General features: G+C 37.1%; 1 protein-coding gene across 1 annotated transcript; it reads left to right on the forward strand.

Annotated features, from left to right (window-relative positions):
• The first annotated feature begins 5305 nt into the window (after window positions 1-5305).
• On the forward strand, window positions 5306-19917 carry LOC311275566 (uncharacterized protein). Its single transcript, XM_084384687.1, has 2 exons — window positions 5306-5530; window positions 18195-19917. The coding sequence occupies exons 1-2, from the start codon at window positions 5473-5475 to the stop codon at window positions 19499-19501; spliced, it is 1365 nt and encodes a 454-aa protein (XP_084240813.1). The 5' UTR covers window positions 5306-5472; the 3' UTR covers window positions 19502-19917.
• The last annotated feature ends 6054 nt before the right edge of the window (window positions 19918-25971 follow it).

Genomic DNA, 25971 nt, shown 5'->3' on the forward strand with positions numbered 1-25971 from the left:
CTTTTCTCTGTTTATACTAACAAACTTCAATGCATCGGGGATGATCTCACTTTAATTAAATATGCAGATGACTTGGTTTTAATTTCTTCCCAAACAGACAAAAAAATTCAACCTATTTTGGGTGTATTAAAAATCTTGTACAATGGTTTGACAACAGTCATCTACAATTGAACATTGAGAAGACAAAGGAATTATGCTGTGGGAATCAAAATAGCTGGCCTCCCATATGCACAAGTTATTATAAAAGGTGTTAAGATAAAGCAAGTCTCAAATTTTAAATATCTTGGTACAATAATTGATGATAAACTCTCATTCCAGGAAAATGTGGACCATAAACATAAGAAAACAAGACAGCGTTTAGGTCTAAGAAATCTTGACATTGATAGGAGGATCCTAATTATTGTTTATAGATCGATGATCTAAAGTATTTTAACTTATAATATTGTTTCATGGTATGGAAATTTAACAATGAGACAAAAGAATAAATTAATGCGAGTAATTAACGAAGGGAATAAGATTACTGGCCAAAAACAGAGTACATTGTAAGAGCTATTTTCACATTTCATGGAGAAAAAGGCTTTAGCAGTATATTCATCCCCTCCACTCCTGCTTTGAGGCCCTTTCTTCGGGGCGTCGGCTGCGAATACCGTTTGCTAAAAAGAACGTTTACAAAAGATAATTTGTTCCATTGGCGGTGACAGTTTTAACTCAAATTCTCAATTGAGGTAGTTAATATAGGTGTAGTATGAATGTATGTATACATATTGTATTTATTGGTTTTAATCATGTTTGTCCCATGTGTTTTATTATGTGGTATGCACTGTGGTAAATAATATGATATACAATACTATGAACTTTAAACAACACAGTTTTTACAAAATAAACTGAAATGATTACTGTGTCCATCTCACCACAGCTTTACACAACCAGCAGAAAGAGAGCAGCTCGAATAAAGATACGTTATTTTTTATTTTTGTTTGATTATGTTGATGTTTATAGATGTTTTGTCGTTATGAACAGTATTTGGCGCCTCTTTGTTTTTTACTATTATTATTTTAATTAATGCCATGAACCACAGAATACAATACAATGAGACATTATCATTCAAAGTCAAAAATACAATGTGACTAAAGTAAAGTAAAATAAAATAAAACGGTGCCAGAGGACAATATTTTTTCAATAACAAACAACAGAAAACGGATGCTACTTTATACTCCATTTATACTTGTTATTGTCTGTTTTTATGGCTAAATTATTTACCGCTTAACCCTTGATATCCAGCTTCACATATACATTACAAAAAGTCTGAAATGTAGATTTTAAATGCAATAAATTATCATTGATGCATTTGATGTTATGCATTTGAATACGTTTAATAAATGTGCAGACAAGCATGCTGTTGCTCCGCTTTAATAGCAATAGCAGGAGGTTCCTTCAACAAATAACCCAGGAGCAGTTTCACTCAGATCTACAGTTTATTTTAACAGAAACTCACTGTCAGTAAGGGCAATAAAGCTAATGTAATGGTCTGAATAACCAACTCAACATCTTAGTTCGTCACTATAAGCTTCACTACAAACTGAAAATAAATGAAATGATGGGCCGAAAAAATTAAACTAATAATAAGGGTAATTTACAGGTTCTCGACTGGACCAAATATTTTACGTGGGCGCAATAACCAAGGAAACACTCACGTACCCAAAATTAGTCAGATGCAAATGTAACCATTTTACTTTTGTACCATCATAGTATTAAAACAGCAAGTTAATGCAACCATGACAGGTACAATTCAACTTACCATGAATTTGAAATTAATGATAATCAGCAATAAGTTAGATTAGAGAGGAGTAATACATCAATGGACATGATAATATATTCAGCACGTGTTTCAAAGGGTGTTAAATACATACATTAAATCAGTTCATGTAATCATAACATGCATAATTTCAGTGCACAGAAAACCTCAAAGCCATATAAATATATTAATATACTAAATAAAATCATTACTTTGTACTATGGAGGATGAGACAAAAAAAAAAAAATTGTTCTCAACTTTTTTGCATATAACTTATATGCAAAAAAGTTGAGAACAAGTTTTTTTTATTTTTTATATGATATAAGGATATAATCGGTTAAATCTATTAATTCTCCAAATGAACTGAGGAGGGCAGCAATACGCCATTCTAGCGACTATAGTCTGCCGCAAATATCAGAAGAAGAAGAAGGAGAAGAAGGTGAGGAGAGAGCAGTTCGCGGTATTTCTCATATTCACACAACCATCACACACACTTACAGTTTGATTAAGCGACAGACTCATTTCTGTATTGTTTTCATCGATCACAGCGATACTTGTGCGTCTTTTCTGGCGTCTTCCTTCTAAAATAAACATTTAGTGCAGCAGCAGCGAGCATGAGGAGAATATGTTGAGTTCATTCAGACCTGAGCGATTTTGTGTTCGTTTGTGTGAGAACTGTTACTGAATGTCAAGTCAAGAGTTAAAGTTTGAGATCTGTGAGGGGAATTGATGGGAAACGATCTCAAGTTTTGCTGTTGCCATTTTAATTGTAGCCTACCTTTAGATTATATTGCTAAAATGTAAATATATAGAACAGATAATTATAAACACTTTATATTGTCCTTGCCATGAGTAATGAACATGGGGAAAGTTCAAATCTATACATAAATGATGAATAGATAAATATAATACAATTGATAATATCAAATAGCCTAAATATTAATGACATTTGAAACTGGACATGTTAAATAATATAATAATTAATGCTGCTTCTTTTTTTTAAAGTTTTATGGTCATCATCAGTTTCTGAACATGCAAAACTAAAATATGTTACTGATCTAATTACTTTATTGCAATTAATATCACAGATAGCGTAACATCTCCAAGATGTCTGTTAAAAAGCGGTTCAAGGTTTATCAGATGAACAGCAGTAGGATTGGGTATTGTTTGGTTTTTTTTCCAATACCGGTGACAAATCGATACTTTTAAAATGGTACCGTTGCCTAAATGGTGCCTGAACCGATACTTTTTTTTTTTAAAAGAGAGTCTCAAAACGATGGTAAATGACATTAATGGCTTTTTTATATATATATATATAAAAAAAATATATATATATATATTCTTAAAATATCACCTAATGCTGTAAATTAAATTTAATGATTTAAGTAAAAAATATAATAAATATGTAAAATAGTACACGTTTAGCAAAATACTCTCTATAACTCTTTTTTTTCTAGCCAACTAATATGCTGTAGCCTATATTATGGTCATTAAATTATAATAATATAAAATATGAGGAATACCGTAAAAAATTTTTGATATGTTTTAGCTTACCTCAAGGGCATCCAAGATGTACGTGTCTTTGTTTCCGCAGTAGTTTCAATTTTTATATTTTTAGGTCAAACCGTTCTTGTCTGTCAGTCATATAATGCAGGTCTATGGATACTGTCTCAAAACACAAGCACAGAGTCCAAATTAAAACAATTCCCCATCGTCCAAATGAAACAATTCCCCATAATAAGTACACATTGATGGCCTAAGACACGAAACGAGCGGTTTGTGTGAGAAAACGAACAGTATTTATATCGTTGTTATCTCTTGAAAACAGCACACGTCCAAATGATCTGACGGCGCGGGCGGGTATAGATATATACACTAGATGTCGCTTGGCTACGGTTTCGTTCCAATGAACTGCAGTAGCCAAGGCGACATCTATGTATATATCTATACCCGCCCGCGCCGTCAGATCATTTGGACGTGTGCTGTTTTCAAGAGATAACAACGATATAAATAATGGGGAATTGTTTTAATTTGGACTCTGTGCTTGTGTTTTGAGCCAGTGACCATCGACATGCATTATATGACTGACAGACAAGAACGGTTTGACCTAAAAATATCAAAATTGAAACTACTGCGGAAACAAAGACACCTACATCTTGGATGCCCTTGAGGTAAGCTAAAACATATCAAAAATTAATTTCAAAGTGAACTATCCCTTTAACAAGAAAGAATGAAGGCTACCCTGTAAAAAAACTGCAATCATGTGATTCAAAAGGACCCTATTCATCACTATCATCATCACCGCGATTCTCAACTACAAGTTGGCGAATTTCTCCTCCTCGTCGCTCTCCTCCACTTCTCCCTCTCCGGCCTCCGCTAACTCTGCCTGCCTAGCTTGCGCTAACAGCTCCCGCCCAGATGCGCAGGGCTCTCTCGCGTGCGCAATCTGCTCCATAGAACTGGCTTAAACAGACGATCTGACGGGTTTTAGAAGATTAAATATAACCCGAAACTAAAAAACAGACCAGGCCTCTATTTGAGACCGGCCTTTATTTATCCAAACCTGTAGCGACACCAGGCGTGTAAAAGAGACAGGCGTCTATTTGGGACTCGGCTATTATTTGAAGTTTTACGGTATACATTTCAGTAATTTGTACTGTATCTTTCAACATTGTTCATTCGTGTTTTTTTTTACTATTAGCTAGTAGAGATGGGTTCACGTGCCGCTAGGGATCTGTCACGTCACATTTACAAGCGCCAAAACGGTATTTATTGTTTGAATTTCGTAATAAAATTGACAGAATCTGAGAGCTGAGATTTTTTTATATCATAAGTAACCTTCTTAAGTATCATACCTTTATATCATAAGTAACCTTCTCTGTCTAGTCTGTCGGCTCTGTGTCCTCTTTGCTTCGCGATTTTTGTGTGCGTGAGAAAATGGATGTGTGGCGTGAGAGCGTGTGAAAAGTGTCAATTGCGTGAGTCTCATGGTGAATGCGTGAGAGTTGGCAGCCCTGTGTTCACTTATATAACATGCCCCGCCTGCACAACTGAGATTCAAACCCTGCTAGTGTCTTCTGCTAGTTAGCAAAGAATTAAAGAACCATATCAACTATTAAACAACATATTGGAGATTAAAATAATATCAGATTTGTCTAATTTAAAATAAACACGAAAAATAGAGGTGAAAAGAATAATAACATAAGAAATTTACTTTAGCTATGGTTAAATAAATGTTCAGTGATATCTTCCAAGGATTTTTTAAAATCTATATAGTGTTGAAATGGCAACTAGTAAATACACTAAGTTTTGAAATGTTAGCATGTGTGGAAGTATTTAAAACAAGGGTGTTTCAACTAGCCCCTCGTTAGGTTGTGCCCCGCTCTCCCCTATGTTTCTGTAAAAAAAAATGTTTTACCATTATTTATAATTGGAAGAATTTACATTATTTATATTCTGTTATCAATTGGTATAAAACCAAACTCCGTAGCTGATATTTTTTTTATTTAGGCAGATCAGCTCCTCCCACTAGTTACATCATCAGTGAAGCTCCTCCCACAGCAATTCTCCAATAAATGCTGTAAATTCCCATCAGCTACAAGTGAAGACGAGCATCAAAGCATCAGGAAGAGCTGAAATCTGCAAAGACTGAGTTTATTAAAGAGGACAGTGAGAACATGAGTGATCCAGAACCCTGCAGAATGAAACACACTGAAGATCCTGAAGAACAAAGAGGTTGGTGTTTATTCGTCATTCATTCATGATGCTGGATAACATTCATGTTAGAAACATTCAAGCACTTCATCACTTTTTTGAAATGTTTTTTTTATTATTGTTATTCATTTTTCGTTTTCAACAAATGGTCAGTAAAGGGTTTGAGAAACTTTCATAATGATTGTCAAAATCAGGTCAACTTAAATATTATAGCTGTTTTATTTTACATTTATATCAAGCTAAAAAAAATTGCAGCCATGTTACAAAAATGTTGGACATTTATCAATATAGTTTATATATATATATATATATATATATATATATATATATATATATATATATATATATATATATATATATATTTTGGAAATTAAAACCAATATTCTCCTGCAATGTAATCTGTATGAAACTAAAGAGATACAAAGGTACAGTTTCTCCTGGCTGAGCAAATTGTCATTAACGTTAATGTGATAATTGTACCGTGAATTCAATTTCGTAGAAATAGTAATATTGTGAAATATTTGTACAATTTAACCCCCTGAGGTCGGCTATCGCGCCAGCGCGATAGGCTCGTTTTTTTTCAAAACTGTTAAATGTCTTCTTTTATTTGTGTACACTCATAATAAAAATAAAATGTTGTGTTTTTCGTAAAACAAAGAAAATAAACATGATGCTCATTCTGAAACGCGACAGAAAATGACCTGTAACTCAGCGAATGTTTGTCACACAGACCTGAAACGCATGTCTATACAACACTTGGAGTCTCTATTTTTAAAGTATAAATTATATAAAAAACAAATATTCTCTGTTTAATCCATATGAAAGCAGCGGCATATACAGTTTCTCAAACACGTCCTAATTAACTCTAATGTGACCACGCCCACGCGCGCACGAGGGATTGACATGCAAATGATCCACACGGAGAAACGCAGACCTGTAAACGCCCTCATTACCTCAATACAAAGAATCAGAGACTTCGGTACTTACTCCTCTCTGCTTTTCATCAAGTTTGGATGACTGTGTTTGTGCTGTGCTGTTTACCTTGGATTTACCTCAGAAGAATTAGAAGAACGCGATTTGAAGATGAGACGATTTTTAAGGTAAGACATGTTAAACTGGTGGTGCCAGTTTAAAATGTATGTTATGAAATGAGATTGGAGTAAAAACATGAACTAAGGCTAATATCATACATGTATATGTATCTATATATAGACAGAAACATGTTGAAGTGTGAACTAGACTGGTAGGCAACCTTTCAGTGCTAAATGTATACATGTTCGACACAAGGATGTTGCTTGGCTAAATGAAGTTTACACGAGACCAGATAATGATCTGAGATGTCATCGCTCTGCTGCAGAATTTCAACGGCATCAACATCTATTCATGTGATAATATTAGATCTAGAGTATGATTGCGACAACGAGTAGGTCCTCACATGTGTTGTCTAACTTCAATTGAGTTCAGAATATCTTTAAATGCCAATCCCAATGCATCTTTTTCGTTATCTATATGTATGTTAAAATCACCAACAATTAGGACTTTATCTGCAGCCAGTAACTCTGATAGAAAATCAGCAAATTCTTTGATAAAGTCTGTATGGTGCCCTGGTGGCCTGTATACAGTAGCCAGCACAAATGTTAAAGGAACGACTTTTGGGGACTTTAGCTTATTCACAGTATCCCCCAGAGTTAGATAAGTCCATACATACCTTTTTCGTTCTGTAAGTGTTATTTGACGCACCCACCGCTAGCCTAGCTTAGCACAAAGACTGGATGTAAATGGATAATGGTAGCATACTAATCCCAATAAGTGACAAAATAATGCAAACATTTTCCTATTTACATGTTGTGATCTGTATAGTCACAGCGTGTACAAATAACAAGGCTATATGAGACAGAGACCATTTTTAATCGTATAAATACTGGGAACTATATTCTCACTAGGCGTAGGAGCACAGCTAACGTTACTTGGGCGGAGTGATTAGCGCAGCACACGAGACACCCTGTGGTGAGGAGCAGAGAGTTCGCTCAGAGTTGGAGTAATAGAGTCAGTAATTACTAGATAGTAAATTTATAGTTTACAATCATGGGTGTTCACTGTATTGTAAAGAGCTGCGACAATAAACAGGGGAGACCAGGTAATACCATGATGTTTCATAGAATTCCAACCAAAAACGCTGACCTGATGAATCGATGGCTACTTGTTCTGGGTATAGATCCAAACACACCTGTAAACATCATCAAGAAGTATTTCGTTTGCTCTCAACATTTTACTATAGACGACTATTTTGAAAAAATGCAAGTTGCCACACGGACCATGAAACGTGTGCTAAAGGATGCAGCCATCCCATCGATAATAAAGACAGGACAAATTGGATCACCTGTTGCTGCGGTAAGTGTTCCGTTATGTTTTGAGATGACTAACATTAGCCATACTGTAACAGTGCCATGCTGTAATGTAACCTTAGTAGTGACACTATTACGTGAATAGGGGCTCCGTGTATCCCCTTTATTGTTATTATTGTGCTGTCATGAACACACTGTATCGCTCAATAACAAATGAGCAGCGCTAAATGCAGTAAAATTCCTCTGATAATTCCTCAAAGTCAGCCATGATCACGAGTCACGTTCGCTACTAGCTAGTTAGTCACGTTTGTTTTGTTTACGGAACCATCAACAGGGCGTCTCGTGTGCTGCGCTAATCACTCCGCCCAAGTAACGTTAGCTTTTTTCTACGCCTAGTGAGAATATAGTTCCCAGTATTTATACGATTAAAAATGGTCTCTGTCTCATATAGCCTTGTTATTTGTACACGCTGTGACTATACAGATCACAACATGTAAATAGGAAAATGTTTGCATTATTTTGTCACTTATTGGGATTAGTATGCTACCATTATCCATTTACATCCAGTCTTTGTGCTAAGCTAGGCTAGCGGTGGGTGCGTCAAATAACACTTACAGAACGAAAAAGGTATGTATGGACTTATCTAACTCTGGGGGATACTGTGAATAAGCTAAAGTCCCAAAAAGTCAGAGTTTTCCTTTAAACGTTATTTATCATTTACACTAGATTAGTGTTGCACGGTGCACCGATACTTCAAAAGTATCGCGATTCTTGGAAATTAAAAACGTCACGATACCTACATTTATTAGTATCGATACTTCTAAGAATGACCGCGTTCCAGATTTGTAAGGCCGGCGACACACTGGCTGCGTGGCGTGAGCGTCTCAGCTGCGTGGCGTGTCCGTTTTTATTTCAGCTCCCATGTTAAGAGCTAGCACACTGCCTGCGTGACACGCGCGCATGCTAGAATAGAACCAACGCCTATTTTTCACGCGACACGCAAGCGTGTTGGAATCGTTTCCAGGCAAAATAGAATAGGAATGTTTCTATGTCATTTTGACACGAATGCATATTAATAAATGACATTTTGATGTTTGAAAGTCTAGGTTTTGACATAAATGCAGATATAAATGTAATTTAAAAAAAAATATTATCGATTTTCAAATACTGCACCTCTCAATACCGAACAAAATATTCTGTAGCCTATTTTGCCGTCAACACTGCCGACGTTGTCTTTGCTGCTATATATTTGTTTAACATGAAGTATAGGCCTTCCACAACTCTCTCCCCATATGTCAAATATATCACCAATGAGGCTTATCATATGTTACCAATATTAAACATTGTTTAATATAATCGCTGTTCAATATTTTTATTGAAAGTTCATAATCAAGATAAATTTATTACCGGTAACTCTTATGTTTCTTATGAGTAACTGAGATAATGCTGCTAAATTTATCATTTTTTAACCTTGAATGTCATTGCTCTAATTAATTTTTTATATTTTGATATTTCATATTTTGTTCAAATGTTTAATATATCTGCTGTTCATATGTTCGTTTATTAGTGTGTTATATGATTAGAATGTTGTCCCGGTTTTAAAATAAAGCACAGCAATGATATTTGAGAGTGTTTCTCCCTTTTCAGGAAAAGAATCGAAAAAGTATCGAAATCGCAATTCTTGACTTGGTATCGGTATCGAAACAATAATTTTGGTATTGTGACAACACTACACTAGGATAGTGTTACATTTAGCAACAACACTTCAAAAGAATTAGTTTTAAAACAAGACTTCTCAGTAATTCTGAAGATATTACTATAAATTACAGCAACACCTCCCCCTTTGCCTTTCAGATGAGGTTCATGTTTATAACAGTAATCTTGCGGGGTGGACTCGTTTAAGGTAATATAATTGTCTGGTTTTAGCCAGGTTTCTGTCAAACACAGCACATCTAGGTTATGGTCTGTAATCATCATTAACAATAAGTGCTTTTGAAGAAAGGGATCGAATATTCAGTAACCCAAGCTTTATCATTTGTTCATCCGTATTATATCTGTTTCTTATTTGTTTGATATTTTTTGTTATAAATGCTTAATTTAAGTAAAGTATAAAGGTTACAAGCAACAAATGATAAACAAGATGGCTCCTGTGAGAAGCACATGTGTTATGAGAGGAAACATGGTATTTTGTCAACTCCGTCAGATGTCAACACCATCAGGATTTGTGTCTGACGGTGTTGACTCTTTCTAAGACGGTGTTGACAAATGCCATTATGTGCATTATTCCTCATTTTAGTGTAGTTTACTTAAATTATAGTACTTACCAAACATTTGATATTACTGTTGCTCAGTTTTATGTGTTGAATTTCAACCGATTGCCATATAGCTTTATGTTTTGAATTGAATCTCATTTTCATAGCCTCTTGAGTACTTGATATGTAATAAGGTGTAGCCTATGATTACCCATCATTTGCAGCTTATGCTTATCCATCAGAAAAGTATACTGACCGCATAATGGTATGCATTTCAGGCTAGAATGGCTAGGGAGAAGCTATCAGTGGAGGAACGAAAGAGAAGGAATAGGGAGTATCAAAAAAGAAGGCGAAAAAAATGGATAGCCAGCCTGAGCTGAAAGAAGACTTGCTGAGAAATGAGAGGGAAAGATGGAGAAATAGGGTGAAAGAGGGCAAAATAAAAAAAACATCAGTGATTTGGAAGAAAGAGAAAAGAGGTATAAGAGAAGGTTTTGGAAACAAGCACAGAAAGAGTCAAGAGAACGCAAGAACAAAGCACAGGAAGGCCAGCATCTAGACACCCCACCTCAGACTCCTTTTTGAGGAGCCAAGGAGTAGTAGACAGCTAGTTGCTGGTGAAAGGGAAAGATGCAAAACTAGAAAAAGACACTCCAGAGAGATTAAAGCACTGAAAGACATATTTGACAAGTTAAAAAAAGAGAGGGGCAAGCTGAGAAAGCGACTTGAACGTAGAAAACGTATTCAAAATGAGAAAACACAGGACTCACCTCGAACCAAAACAGAGATGATGGTTCAAGGGAGCCAACTCAGAAATCCTTTAATCAAAAGATCACTGCTCTTCCACCATGCAATGACTGCAGAGCTGAGAAGAAATGCTCCTCGCACCCACAGAAGAGGCAAACTTGCATCCCAGCATCCAAAACTGTCTTTGTCTGGCCAAATTCTCAAGAAGTATTCCTATCCACAGGGTTCGTGAGTTTGGCCTGACTTACAAAACACTGACAGAAAAAATACCAAAACAAAGGAAGCCTAGGTTCCTCCAGACCATATCCCTAAGTGTTCACAGTTTTTTGGAAAACAATGCAAGGATGACAACAGACAAGCAAGACACCATTACCAGGAAAAAAGTAAAACGTCAAAGGATGATTCTGACCGACACGATGCAAAACCTTCACATTGCATTTGTCCAGCAAAACCCAAACATTAGACTTAGTAACTCGTCCTTCTGTGCATTGCGTCCATTTCACATTACATCTCCAAGAGCCTCAGACCGAAAGACATGTTAGTGTCTGTACCATGAGAATGCAACACTGATGCTTGAGGTCCTGAAGTCATTCAATGCTTTAACAACCAGCAAACTTGAAGAGAGTTTCCAACTTGTATGTTGTTCTTCAGCAAACAAATCTTGTCTTTTACGTACCTGCACCCGATGTCTGAACAAATGTTCAGTTCTTTCTCCAGAGCAAGGGAAAACACAAGTGGAGTGGAAGCAGTGGAAGCGTATTGAGGAGCGAACAGAAGATGGAGCTCACTTTCACACCAAACTTGTGGAACACACTGGCACTCTTTCAGAGCTTATGATTCTCTACCAAGACAAACTAAGAAATGAGACAACCACCCATGTCCATTCAGTTCAAAATCAAACCAAGGAGTACAGGAACATGATAACAAATTGTGATGAATTCACTGTTATCGTTCATGTTGACTTCTCTGAGGCCTGGAAATGTAAATTCAGCTCAGAAGTACAATCCTGTCACTATGGGCAAAACCTCCCACAGCTTCATACAGGCATGTTCTACACCAAACATGAAAAGGCAGGATTCTGCACGGCCTCAGAGTCTAAGCGCCAGGATGCTGCAGCCAACTGAACCTATATTGATCAAATCCTGACAGCCATTCATGCAAGATTTCCAAAGATTAATACTGTTCACTTTTGGTCAGATGGTCCAAGCAAACAGTATAAAAATAAGAAGAACTTGCATCTCCTCTGTGCTGTCCCTCCCCAACTGGGATTCAAGAATGCAACGTGGAATTTCATTCCTACATCACATGGCAAGGGTGCCCCAGATGGCATTGGGGCAACAGTTAAGAGGTGCGCAGACAGTATTGTGCTGAGAGGTCGGGATATTGTGGATGGCAGAGCATTTTATGAGATGGTGTCCAGCAGCCTAAGTGGTGTCAAGCTGCAATACATTACCAGTGATGATTTTCAGTCCTATGACACTCTCCTCATGCCAGCTCTGAAATCCATCCCTGGAACAAGGAAGATTCATCAAGTTGTAGCTCAAGGGAACATCATCCATTGTAGAAACATTTCATGTTTTTGCAGTGAGCCACAGATTTGCCAGTGTTTCAGTCCTGTTACTCACACTTTGGATGGCATCCGTCAGGACCCAGATGAAGGACCCAGACAGAGTCTTCTGGCGATGCTGATGGAGGCCATGGAGAAAGAGCCTAGCAGAGAACCTGAGGGCACAACAACTGGGATAGGCCCCGATGATACTCAGAGTGGAGACTGGCTTGTTGTCATGTACGAACAGAACTGGTGGCTGGCTAAAGCCATAACAATTGACCCAGAGCATCAATATGTTCAAGTTGAATTTTTTTCACCCTCATGGGCCAAATGTTTGTTTTCAGAAAAAACAAGGACGGCGGGATGTCTGCTTTGTGCCATTTAAAGAAATTCTAGTCAAGCTGAATGAGCCATCATCACCTGTCCATACAAGCAGCACCAGGGAGATATATAACATATCAGCATATGTCATGGATTTCATCGTCTGTTGCCTGGTGTTTAAACTCCATCGATGGCCTTGAGAAGTCAAATGTTACGTTTTTTATGACAGTTTAGCAATATTTTAAAGGTTTAGCTGTCATTTTGACTATGGATGATTTGAATTAGTTTATATACTTTATTAGCAGCATATACCTGAAAATGGTGTGGACTTTACAAAGGGGGTTCATTTCTTTTTCTATTGCCTGTAAAGTCCCATGAGATGAAAAATTGGTTATATAATGTGTTTTCTTCATATCTTGCAATGTTACGATATTTGTGAGAGTTCAATGGTCCTTTTGAATGAAATATTTTTCTGTTTCTTACAAGTTTGTCACCACCGTCAGTTTTGTGTCAACACCGTTGATGCCTTGTCAACTCCGTCAGAATGATATATTGTTTCTTTTTTTTTCTTTTGATATATTGTTTTGTTCCCTCAAGAATATTTGTTAATAAAATGGTTGCATTTTCAAAGTTATTGTGTAATTTGTATGCTTCTAAGTATCACTGTTCATTATGGCAATTAAATGATATATTGATTAATCCATACAACCTAAACCGCAATCATTAAACATTGACTAATCTAACTTTTAAAAGGTGATATGATTCATTTAAAAACATTTATATGTGATTAAGACAATTAAAAACTGCTAAGAGTCAAAATATCTGTGATAATTTAATTAAAAATAATTGTATAGATATTCTATGTGTCTGATGGTGTTGACAAAAATCCAATGCTGATCCCGCAAACCTCTAATTTATATACAAAAAATAAAAACTGGGAGGTTGTTCCAAAACATGGTTACATAGCCAAACCCTCATTTAACAAACATGTACAGATGGTGGACAACCAGAATGAGACTTTTACCGCCGCCGTTCCCGCGGCGGCAAAATTGGGATGTGTATTTGCTGCCTTTTACCGCTGAGTGGCGCTGTAATCACAGACTTTGAAAAGTGTCAGTTTATTCTCTTTATGACGTAATCTGCCGCGGCAGTAATCTGAGCTGAGAGGCCACAGATAAATTCAAGATAAATATTGTGGTTAAACGAATTCAAATTCATTAAATTTAAACAAAGTAGACACGTTAAAAGTAGACACGCTGTGTGCCCAGTTTTTCTATAATTTAGAAAGGCTATATGTCAATAGGTTACTTGTCATTTACTTACATAAAATTAAAACATTTTCAGGACTTGCAGTTACTAACCGATGTTAGTCGCAAGTGACAGGGCAAAACAGCAGCAACTGCGGCATTTTAAAAGGTAAGTTTCCTATCTGTTTATTTAAAAAAAAAAAAAAAAAAAAAACTTTTTTCATTATTTGAACAAAAATGACTGATTGAATATGTAAAAATATAAACAAACAAAGCAGAGAATAAAACAAACTTTTAGGGAAAAAATATAGGCCTATTATGCTACAACAGAATTGGTTAACATTAACGAAAGCAAAATATGTAAAAATACATTTAAAACAAAATAAAACAAAACAAATTAATGGCCGAATTCAAATCGGTTCAAATACCGAACAAACAGTAGTAGACCTAGGCTATTCCGACGATAGCTCTGTGGTCAATGCATTAACAATAGCCTCTCGGAGCTTCAAACGATCTGAGATCGAATCTCAGTGTAGCTGACACTCTGACAGTGGTTATGTTTTTACGTTCTTGATGCTTAAATATGCATCTGTTTATTAAAGTCAAAGTCAATCGTCTTGTTTAATTATCAATTGTACATTACAACATAAATTTGCAACATTCCAGTTGTGCCGCTGCAAAGACGACACTGATGAATCTGTTGAAGGAGACTGTCAGCCGATTGCACCAGAAAATGAAGATGATGAAGCTCGTCTTTAATCTGCTAAATTATTTTTTTTGTGTGTGTGAATCATTCACGAGATTGAGATGACTGACAGTGATACCCGGCCATAGCAACGGAAGACATTTTTCAAAACAGATCGAACAAATCAGAAAAATACTTTCAATTAAAAAATAAACAATGAAAATGTAAAAGAAAAAGAAAATTAATTAAGTTTGAAAACCCATCGCACATTTCAAGGTATGAATAAAGTGTCGGGACAGTTTATTTATTTAAACAGGGTTGCATCGATAGAGTTTATTCCCTTTGTTATGCAAAATAAGAAACACAAAATCTTATTCTTGCAACATTTTAAATTTCTGTTGTCAAAGAAATTGCAGCTAAATTAAAAAATTAAAACGGTACAAAACGAAAAAAGTTCAAAGCAACATAAATTAAGAACAGGCGTTTTTCTTTGCCTCTCTCGCGCTGGATATTTTTTTACTAAGTTTGGTCTCCCTCACTGCGCGCGGCGTGTCTTTCTCGAAATTAAGCATTAATAATACAGCTGATAATACTGTATATGTTGCTGTGTGTCATCCACACAAATCACGAAAGAAAAAACTGTAACAAATAGCTTTTGTTCCTTCAAAGATACAACATGCCTTGCTGAATTCACCTTACAATAAAACGAGATGGGTCGCGAATTAAAGAGCTCTGTATCTGCTAAATTGAAATTGTGTGTGGAAAACCTTTAAATACAATCAATAAAACTACAATATATAATTTAATAAGATATAGGGCCTACTGTACATAGGCTATGGACTTTTGGAGATTTTGAGATTAATCCTTAAAAGAATTTAGCCTTTGCCTGCTCATCAGGCTGGCTCCGACACTCTCCATATGAAAGACGGAACATTAACACCTCTGTCCTGCACCCCCACGATAAAGCAACTATTGCCTTCTCCAAACCCCCCACAGGCTAGATGAGTTTGCAAAACAAAACAAAGAGTTTGCCACTCGTCGTGGTGTGCCAAAACACTTAATTATAAACTTCAATATTTCATTCAAAACAATCTCAAAACGCTTTGTGACATTTTGAAAAGCCGTGGATGCATTACTGCCACTGGAACCATGAACGCAACAGAATACTGGTTCTGATTTTATTGTTTGTCGTTTAAACGTCATATATAGGCGCTATATATATGTATATTAACAGAACTGCTTTTGAAATTAGGATTGGAATTATTATAGGCTACAGAAGTAAAGTCATTGTATAATATTTGTTCCTTAGTGTAAAATGGAAATGCATGGTGATTTTATTTTGTAAATAGGCTATAAGCAAAAAAATATGTTTTAGAACTAGACAAATCTCTCTGCATCAACAATAGACTATAAAATGCATTAATAGGCTAATATAAAAATATCAGTAGTCCAAGTTAATTCGGGATTCGAACCCGTGTCATCTAAATGATCGTAGCGTAAGTTCAACCACTCGGCCACAATTCACTCGTTGCGACATGGCCTAACGTTCCAGTGTGTGTTCGCTCAAACGCTCTTCATTCAAATGAACGCGCCGTCGCGTTTGTCGAACACTAATTCAACATGCCAGAATAAAACCTGGCTTTAGAACAATGCATAGCGCCACTCGTCGTGGTGTGCCAAAAAATTTACAATAATTTAGTTTTATTTATTTCAGTGTTAATGTTTGAGTTAAAAAAATCCTCTACAAATTAAATTAACACAAAGTCGGCTATAAGAGTCCTTTATAGGCTACGTAAAAAAGCAAAGGGCTTACAGTCTTAACATTTAGGCTACTTTGCTTAAATTCGATACATTTAATTTCAGTAGGGCCTAATAAATTTGTAGGGATGTAATTTCAGTATGCTTTACCAACGCTATAACAGACACTAATCATGGAGGCGCCCACGCGGTCACTTGCATTGCACGTCAGCTGGAGCGCATCTCATCCTCCTAACTTAACGAAACTCAGCGTATGCCTCACACAGACATGATAAATACATCAAATACACAAAGCTTGAAATGTCTTCAAACGAAATAATTCAAAACGAAAAGAAAAAGGCTACTCTCTGATTATGTCTTTATGTGCATTTCTCTCTAGGTGCGTTCACTACAAATATGGCGATCGTCAACTTCATCTTTGCAGTCGACACTGTCAGAAAACACTAGTTTATTGATAAAAATCAATGCACGCATCACCGGATTTACAAATACACATCTTGCTTGTTGCACGCACACATGTCGAAAAAACGAAATATTATGTTGAAATAACATTATTATTAATAATACATCTTTTAGAATATTTGATTAAATGCTGATTGTTGCGCTTGTTCAATTTAATAAAATTAAAACTTTAATTGTGATAATTAAAATAATTGAAAATTAAATATTTAGTGGCCAAGTTTTGCTAATTTATTATATAGGCTATTATATGCCCATTGCCTATATTAAGTAGGTCATATTAAGACAAGGCATATATTAGTTATTTTAGCTGTTATGAGAAAAATAAATCTAACGAAATCTAAAATCTAAATCTAATAAATCAAAAAAAAAAAAAAAAAATCTAACGCCAATTCAACATGCCAGAATAAAACCTGATTTTTTGAACAATGCCTAACGCCACTCGGCCTGGTGTGCCAAAACACTACATTTTAAACTTCAATGTTTAATTCAAAACAATCTCAAAACGCGTTGTGACATTTTTTTAAAGCAGTAGCCTAGCCTATATACATTAAGGGCATTGAAACCAGGATCTTAACTAAAACGCGTTCCGAGTAATCTCTCAAAAATTATGGCACACTAGGCTACTCCATGTATTTTTTTTTTTTTTAAGGACTGCTTTTGAAATCACTATAAATTACTATGCAATTGTATCGCTCACGAGAGCTCTTCATTTATCTAATTCCTCAATAGAATAGTAAAAATATTCCGCGTCATTGCTCCTAATATCGTCTCTATTTTTAACTTTTGATTCTATTTTTTCAGTTCTAAAATTTATTCTATCTTTGGTTCTATTCTGTTGTAGCCTAATAGGCCTATTTATATATATGAAAAATATGCCTATTAGGCTTAGGGTTTTATATTTAACCCACTTACATTTTAAAATGCGGCAATTGCTGCTGTTTTGCACAATGTCCCTTTGCGCCACCTGGCGGTCATTTCGGGAACGACTTTGAAATGCGGCTGGTTTATTTTCGCCGCGGTGATTTCGCCGCGGCGGCTGGCGCGGCGGTAATAGGCATTTTGGTTGTCCACCATCTGTATACACTGGTTTTTAAAATAATGAAGATTTTTTTTTAGAACATCAAAACCTTTTTTGCCCCTGATCTCAAGAATCACTGGTACTTCATTCATGCAATTAATGTATGAAAACACCAGAATTATGATATTTTATAGCAGTTGTCTACTAGTACTTTCTGCTATTACATCAGGGCTCACTTTCATATTTCTCTCTTCAAATTATTTTGCTGAAAATGAAATGAAACCTTTTTCTTTGATTTCAGACCTGATGGAAGTGAAGGAGGAGAGTGAAGAACTGAGTGAAGTGAAGGAGGAGAGTGAAGATCTGAGTGAAGTGAAGGAGGAGAGTGAAGAACTGAGTGAAGTGAAGGTGGAGAGTGAAGATCTGAGTGAAGTGAAGGAGGAGAGTGAAGAACTGAGTGAAGTGAAGGTGGAGAGTGAAGAACTGAGTGAAGTGAAGGTGGAGAGTGAAGAACTGAGTGAAGTGAAGGAGGAGAGTGAAGAACTGAGTGAAGTGAAGGAGGAGAGTGAAGAACTGAGTGAAGTGGAGGAGGAGCATCATGTCAAACCTGGAGAAAAACCTTTGAGTCGCTCAAAGACTAAAAAGACATTTTTAAAGAAAACAAGATCCAAGAAATCTTTCACCTGCACTCAGTGTGGAAAGAGTATCACAACCAAACAAAGTCTTGAGATTCACATTAGAGTTCACACTGGAGAGAAGCCGTTCACATGTGATCAATGCGGGACGAGTTTTGCACGAAAACAACATCTGACCAAACACAAGAGGATCCACACTGGAGAAAAGTCACATATGTGTGTTCAGTGTGGAAACAGTTTCACAACCAAACAAAGTCTTGTGCGTCACATGATGATCCACACTGGAGAGAAACCATTCACATGTGATCAGTGCGGCAAAACTTTTTTTAGTGCATTACACCTGAAGACACACCTGACAGTTCATACGAAGGAGAAGCCGCATTCATGTTCTGTGTGTGGGAAGAGTTTTTCACTGCTGCCATATTTACATGCACATCAGAAAATACATAATGGTGTGAGAGAGTACGTGTGTTTTGAGTGTGAGAAGACTTTTATTACAGCGGGCAAGTTAAAACAGCACCAGAGAATTCACACTGGAGAAAAACCTTACAAGTGTTCACACTGTGACAAGAGATTCAGTCGATCAGAAAGTTTGAAAACACATGAGAGGATCCACACTGGAGAAAAGCCTTACAACTGTTCACACTGTGACAAGAGATTTAATAATTTAACAAGTCTAAAAATACATGAGAGGAACCACACTGGAGAAAAACCTTACATGTGTTCACACTGCGACAAGAGATTCAGTCAGTCAACAGGTCTGAATACACATGAGAGGATCCACACTGGAGAAAAGCCTTACAAGTGTTCACACTGTGACAAGAGATTCAGTCACTCATCACATCTGAAAATACACGAGAGGATCCACACTGGAGAAAAGCCCCATATGTGTGTTCACTGCAGAGCTAGTTTCAGACACAAATCAACTCTTAAGCTTCACATGAGAGTTCACACTGGGAGAAAGACCATTTAACTGTGATCAGTGCGGTAAACCGTTTCATTGGGCGTCAGTCCTGAAGAAACACCTGCAGATTCACACAAAGGAGAAGATTCATTAGTAATATTACAGTAGAAAAGACACGGCGGTGTGTGTTTCAGTGCTGGAAGTCCTTTACAACAGAAGATGAACTGAAAGAGTGCCAGAAAATTCACACTGGAGAAGAGGCCATAACACTTTTAAGAGAGACATGAATCTGATATTAAATTTTAACTCGTTCTTCATTGTTTTTCATCAGAACATCTAGTTTCTCTTCCACTTCTACTCTTCAATGCAAACTCAAGATATACTTTTATGTATCTTTGAAACTGGACACTTTTCTTCTCTTCTTCTCTTGAGATGCTTTGGCTCTTATAAGTCAGTAAAGAGAGAGATCTGTCTCATTCTCCTTCACTTTTACTTTATTGTTTGTATTTTTATATTTGCTTCATGTAATTATTGATTATTTTTTTCATTTTTATTTTATTTATAAGTCAGAACAATTACTATGAACAGACCTGCAAACTCCTCAGAGTTAACCCTCTGAGGTCGGCAAACGCGCCGGCGCGTTTTGCTGGATTTTCTTCACATTGTAGCACTATAAACTTAAATTACTCCGTCATTTATGGTCATACAGAAAAAAGAAATATAAAAAAAAATCTGTGATATTTCTTTTGTATGTGAAATCAAATCAAAACATTGTGCTTTTGTAAAATAAAGAAAATAAACAGGGTGTGCGTTCTGCCTCTCCGTCGCGGTGAACTTTCTTGAGCACGTCTATAAACTGAAACAAAACTCAGCGAATACTTGTCACACATTTATGAGCCATATACCTTTATAAACATTTAAGTGTGTACTTTTAAATGATCGGATTCAAAATGAAAACAAATATTCTCTGTTTAAGTAATTTGTATAAAACCAACAAGATGTCCAGCTTCTCAAACGCTTCCTAATTATTTTTAATTTGACCACGCCCACTCGCGCAAAAGAGATTCACATGCAAATCTCCACATGGAACGCGAACGCGCTCATTACCTCAAAAACAAAACACCAAAACACTTCACAAGTCTCTGCTTTTCGTCGAGTTTAAAAGACGCGCTGTGAGCTTACATTGGATTTACATCATCAGAAGAAGAACGCGATTTGAAGACAAGAAAGATGTAAGGTAAGAAATTCTTACATATTAGTTTGTTATTGTTGCATAAATTTCACATTGCAGTTGAACTGTTGCTAGATATATGGTGAATATTATAATATTTAGACCCGTGTTTACTGTTACTGTGTTTGTGGATATCTGCTCAAACGTAGATATGTATATGGTAACCATAATGTTTTATATTTGAGCGCGATCGCGTTTGAAGTTATCATATTTTGGATCGCGATCGCATTTGAAAAGCAAAACGCACCAAACGGCTTCATGTTTTTACTATTATCTCATTTCATATCATCATAACGAATGGAAACATTTGAAGTAACATGATAATCAATATATTTTTCTCTAGCTTAGTTGTTACTGAAATCTTTTGGAAGATTTATAGGCTGCTATAGGTTATTGTTATTATTATTATATGCAGCACTGCGCATAGCCTTTGCCTACAAGGCACAACAAACCTGGTGTTCATTATATTATATATTGTTGGAAACATTTGTGTGTGTGTGTGTGTGTATTCTGTGAATTTTAAAAAGCAATTTTAACCAGAAAAATCTAAAATTTATTCCCAAAATCGTGCAGGCCTTTCTCTTGATATCAGTATGTTCACTTTTTTTTTTTTTCAGGGCCCAGATGCCACTGAGTCCTGCTCACTTCAACATTCACAGTACATGTCTCTGTACATGAACATGGTAAAGTGAAAATCAAACACCTTGGAAATGAAAGGTATGTACAATGTTTTTAGGAATGGCACAAAGGTCTCTGTCTTTGGATCATTGTTTTCAATAAGTGCTTTTTTGTCATTTGTTGTGTATCTTTGGATTATGTTGTGTTGTAAATAAATCCAAACAATCTAAAAGCCATTATTTTTTAAATCTCCTCATTCTTTGTGCAAGGTTGCTCAGAATGACAGGGCCTGATAGCTCCTAATAGGGCCGTTAGGGGAGGGTCTTTCTCAGATGTGAAAAGATTACATATTAATGACCTCCCGCATAAAGCTTTCTCACACAAAACACGTCATAACATTTTTAAATCAATATATTGTCTTACCTGAATGAGCAGTCAGGGTGATTTTCACATAGTTTTAGAGCAAATATTCTAGGCTACGTCATACCATTTTCAAAGGTCTTGTGAATAAATTATCAGTATGGGTTTCATGACCTTATTTAAGTGAGAATTCTTTTTTTGTATTTTCACAAACCACGCATAAATGTCATTATCTCAAAACTACAAACTTTTACATACATGCTGCTGATATATTATTGTAGCAGAGTTTGTGCTGAATACAGTGTAATTAGACTTTAGCCATGAAAATGTCACAAGTAACAGAAATAACCACAAATGTCAGAGCATGTCAGAACACACCTCCAGGGCCCAGAAAACAGCTCAGACCCCAGAGGGTTAAAAAGGTGACAGTGTTTTTTTGTGATTTTAATATGCAAATGACACATTTCTGAGCGTGACTTAACAAAAATCAGCATACTTATCAAAAATCAATGTCAAAACATCCTTGAGGCTTAAAGAGAATGACACATTTAATATTTTTAAAATGATTTTATTTACAACACGGAAATGCCTGGAACTCAAGGAAGTGTTGTGACGCATGACACAAATAAAAAATAAAAGGCAGACAGACATGACTTTTTTTTTTTTTGTCTCGTAGCTTGGACGAGTGTTTCACAAGCTCTCTTGCGTTGTTTGGCTGCATGCCGCCTTCTGGCCTGGCAGTCAAGCTCTCTCCTTCGTTCCATCTTCTTTAGGGTTGCCTGCTTCCTCAGAGCTTTGTCCTTGGTTCCGGCCGACATGATGTAGTAGCACATCCTTTGGTCCACTGGCCCATACTTCAGGTCTTCTCTTTTAAACATCTGCAATGCCGTCTGCTTCCGGGTCAGCAAGGTGTGTTTCACAGTTTGGATGGCACTCAGAGTGGAAATATTCATGCTGCCACTTCTCGAGTCAATGATTTCAGACATAAGACTGAATGAAGACTCCACCAGTGGCCCATGGAACACTGACAACGCTGCCTTTACTGCCATCTATCTGCCACTCGACCCACATACATGTCTCTTGCAGGCAGCAGTTTGTCTCCCTTGAGTTCGAGACCTTCCAGGGTCCTGGGGATTGGTGGCAGGTGTTCTGGCTTCACAAAGCATGCAAGGAAGTTGGTGAAAACCTGCAGCTGCTTGTCATGCAACTTGTGCACAAGGGTGTCACGACTCTGAGGAGGTAGTAATATTGTGCAAGTGAGAGATGGATATGAATTTCCACCATACAAGCAGAGTAAGACACAGCCAGTTACACTGGTAACATAAAATAAAATATGTTAAAATACCTCTGGGGTAGCATTTAAAACTATCCAAGCTTTATGATACAACATAGTTGTGAAACAGTATTTCAATATACCTGGAAAACCATGACATATTCTTTCAGAATAGCCAGGACACCTGTGTAGACACTGAGATGGAGCTCTGTTTTGGTGTCTTCATGCCACAGTTTCTTGACCACCCACCGCTTTTGGTTTCTGCCCTGCTGTGTCATTCCTGGAAGAGAATATATCAAAGCTCTTGTTTGTTGATTTACCAAAGCAAATGTCAGATAGTGAACATGCAGGCCAATGTTGACACACCATAGATATTCCCATTCATTTGTCCACATTATCCATCCAATCTACAACCGCAATGGATTGATTTACCTTTCCCGCTGAGGTCCTTGTGAAAAGACTGAATGTGCCTCTGGGCCTTTTCATTCACATGGTGAGCAGCATAGAGTTGTTCCAAAGGTTCTTTGTATAGAGCCTTGTCTTCTTCATCCATGAACAAAAAGTACAGGACCTTGTAAGCAGGAAGCATGGTCTGAGTGCTGAGTCCAACATCATAACATGGCAGCCAACGATGCTCGATGAATCTCTTTGGAGTTGATCCAGGAATGCTCATGTATTCACAGATCTCTTGGAGGTAAGCCCGCTGACAAACAGAAAGAACACATGTCTCAAGTTATGATTCAGTCCCATATGATATTCATGAATCAGATGACAATAATAAAGCCATCTAATGGCCATCAAATGACCAAAGTGTCAGCGGTTCAAATCCTGTCGCCTCCTGCCCACATGTCAAAATGTCCTTGGGCAAGAGACTGAAACCCAAATTGCCCCTAATGAGCAGGCTAGCTGCATGGCAGCTGCTGCCATTGGTGTGTGAGTGGGAGTGAATGGGTGAATAAGAGGCCATTGATTGCTGTCAAGGTGGAAAAGAGCTATACAAGTGCTCTACACTCCTGTATGAATTTACCTGGTCAGAAGCCCACTTGTGATCAACATGAAGGTCACTGAAGAGCTGTTCTAGATGACCGTTGAAAGGACTGTAAAATCTCTTTGACGCATTATGAATGTGATGGCACGAGTCCCCGTCAATATCTAGAAGCTGTGGGCAGTGGTTGTGTCGCTCTCTGGTTTCCAGGCCCGTCTTGCTGCCTCGCATCACCGCACAGGAATCCATCATGCTCACCAAGTTGGACCACGGGACATTGTTGTCTGTAAAAAACTTGTCCAGGACATTCTCCAGGATTTCTGCGGTGACCTTAACTATTTCAAACGACCCAAGGTGCTCTATCAACAGCGTTCCTCTCTGGGTTATAATAGCTGACCAAAATGGAAAGCACCTGTATAAATGAGAAGACCATTGTTAAAGGAGAACGTCGGCCGTTTTTAACTCGTATCCCTGATGATCGAGGTTACAGAGTGCTGTCAGTAGGAAAAATAACAAGAATTTTTTGCACAATATTGACCGAATATCAGGACAGCTAAAGCGAACCTATATGGGGACAGACATCCTTAAGTTTCCCTTTCGGTTATGTCTGTCCTTATAGGTTCGCTTTAGCTGCCGTTCTGATACTTGGTAAATATTGTGGCCAAATGTTCTTGTTATTTTTCCTAATGACAGCACTCGGGTGGGTTCAAAATGGCCAGCGTTCTCCTTTAATTGTTTTAGGTGTCAAAAGCACTGTATAAATATTAGGAATTACTATTAATACTATTATTACCTTTTTGTCACTACTTGAGGTGGCCTAATCAAGATTGAGGGAGAATGGTAACTGAGGATGCGGTCGGAGAATGTCTTCCCCAGGCCGTGAACCATTTTGTACTTTGCTGATGTTCGCGACAGCTTCATACGACTGAGTGCCACTTTGTCCTCGGCCAGCATCTGTGCAAGGTTGACGATGATGGGGGCCATTGTGAATGGCAGTGAGTGCTCCGCCAAAATGCCAAGAACCATTGCCTGTAAGCAAAGCAAATTAAAATAATTAAAATGTAACCTTGCAAAAAGGGCTGGGACAGTATGGATTTTTTCTTACCGCGGTTGAAAAGCAAGAAATTCCCACGGTATTGCGGTAAACCGCTTTAAACCTCAAACCCCCTCCCCACCCTCCCCCAGTTTTTTTTTCTGCGACGTCGCGGCTGGAACAACAAACAAAGTGTGGCAATGATAATCTCAGGTACTGTTTATGTGCTTTATTTAATGTTAAAAGCATGCAATGTAACTTTGAATATCGTTTAGTGCTCCAGCTTTGTAGCTGTAAAAGCAACAATGGATAATTCACCTCAGATCTTGAAATTAAACAAATGGAAACAAGAACGTTCAAACTGTGAACATACAAGTGTATTCTTTGACAAATATTGTTTTAGTAACTCAGTAGCCTATGTATTTTTAATAATGTTTAAATGGTGTAATATTTGTGAATATGATTATGTAGCCTACTTATCCATTTTCTTGCAAGTGCCGTCAAGATTACTTTCTCGCGTACTTTCTCTTTGTGTTTGGCTGGCACAGTGGGATGTTAGGGCATGCACCCCCTTCTTGGCATAGTTGATCTCGTTTGTACATAAAGTACATTTGGCATGTCCTGCCTTATCTACTTTTTTGAAACACAATGAAAGTGGTAGTGTATGCGCAACTCCCTTCACTTCCTGCTTCGCTTCCACCTTGAGCCATGCCCAGCTCCACTTGCACCTCCCTGCCGAGTCTAGCTGTGCTATATATAATGAGTCCTCCTCATTAAGCTCCCTCATTCTGAAATGGAAAATCACAAGATAAGTTAGCCAATCTCATAGGTCCAAGGACTGATCGGTGTTTCGAGATATACGGCTACTTGAATTCTGAGCTACAATACAATGTAAAGATTTCAAATGATAGACGTGGATGCAAAATGTAGCCCTTTATTATACAGAAATTTGCTGTTGGTGTATTAGCCTAAAACAACACGCCCGCCAGATTGATTATTTAAATAGCCCTATGTTGTTAGAAATGACTGTTTACCAGGT

This window comes from Rutilus rutilus (genome assembly GCF_951802725.1).
Source record: "Rutilus rutilus genome assembly, chromosome: 1".
Classification (NCBI taxonomy): domain Eukaryota; kingdom Metazoa; phylum Chordata; class Actinopteri; order Cypriniformes; family Leuciscidae; genus Rutilus; species Rutilus rutilus.

Coding starts and splice junctions, on each gene's coding strand:
- LOC311275566 (XM_084384687.1), top strand. CDS start 5,473: ATGAGTGATCCAGAACCCTGCAGAATGAAACACACTGAAGATCCTGAA. Junction 5,531..18,194: donor AGATCCTGAAGAACAAAGAG/GTTGGTGTTTAT, acceptor CTTTGATTTCAG/ACCTGATGGAAGTGAAGGAG.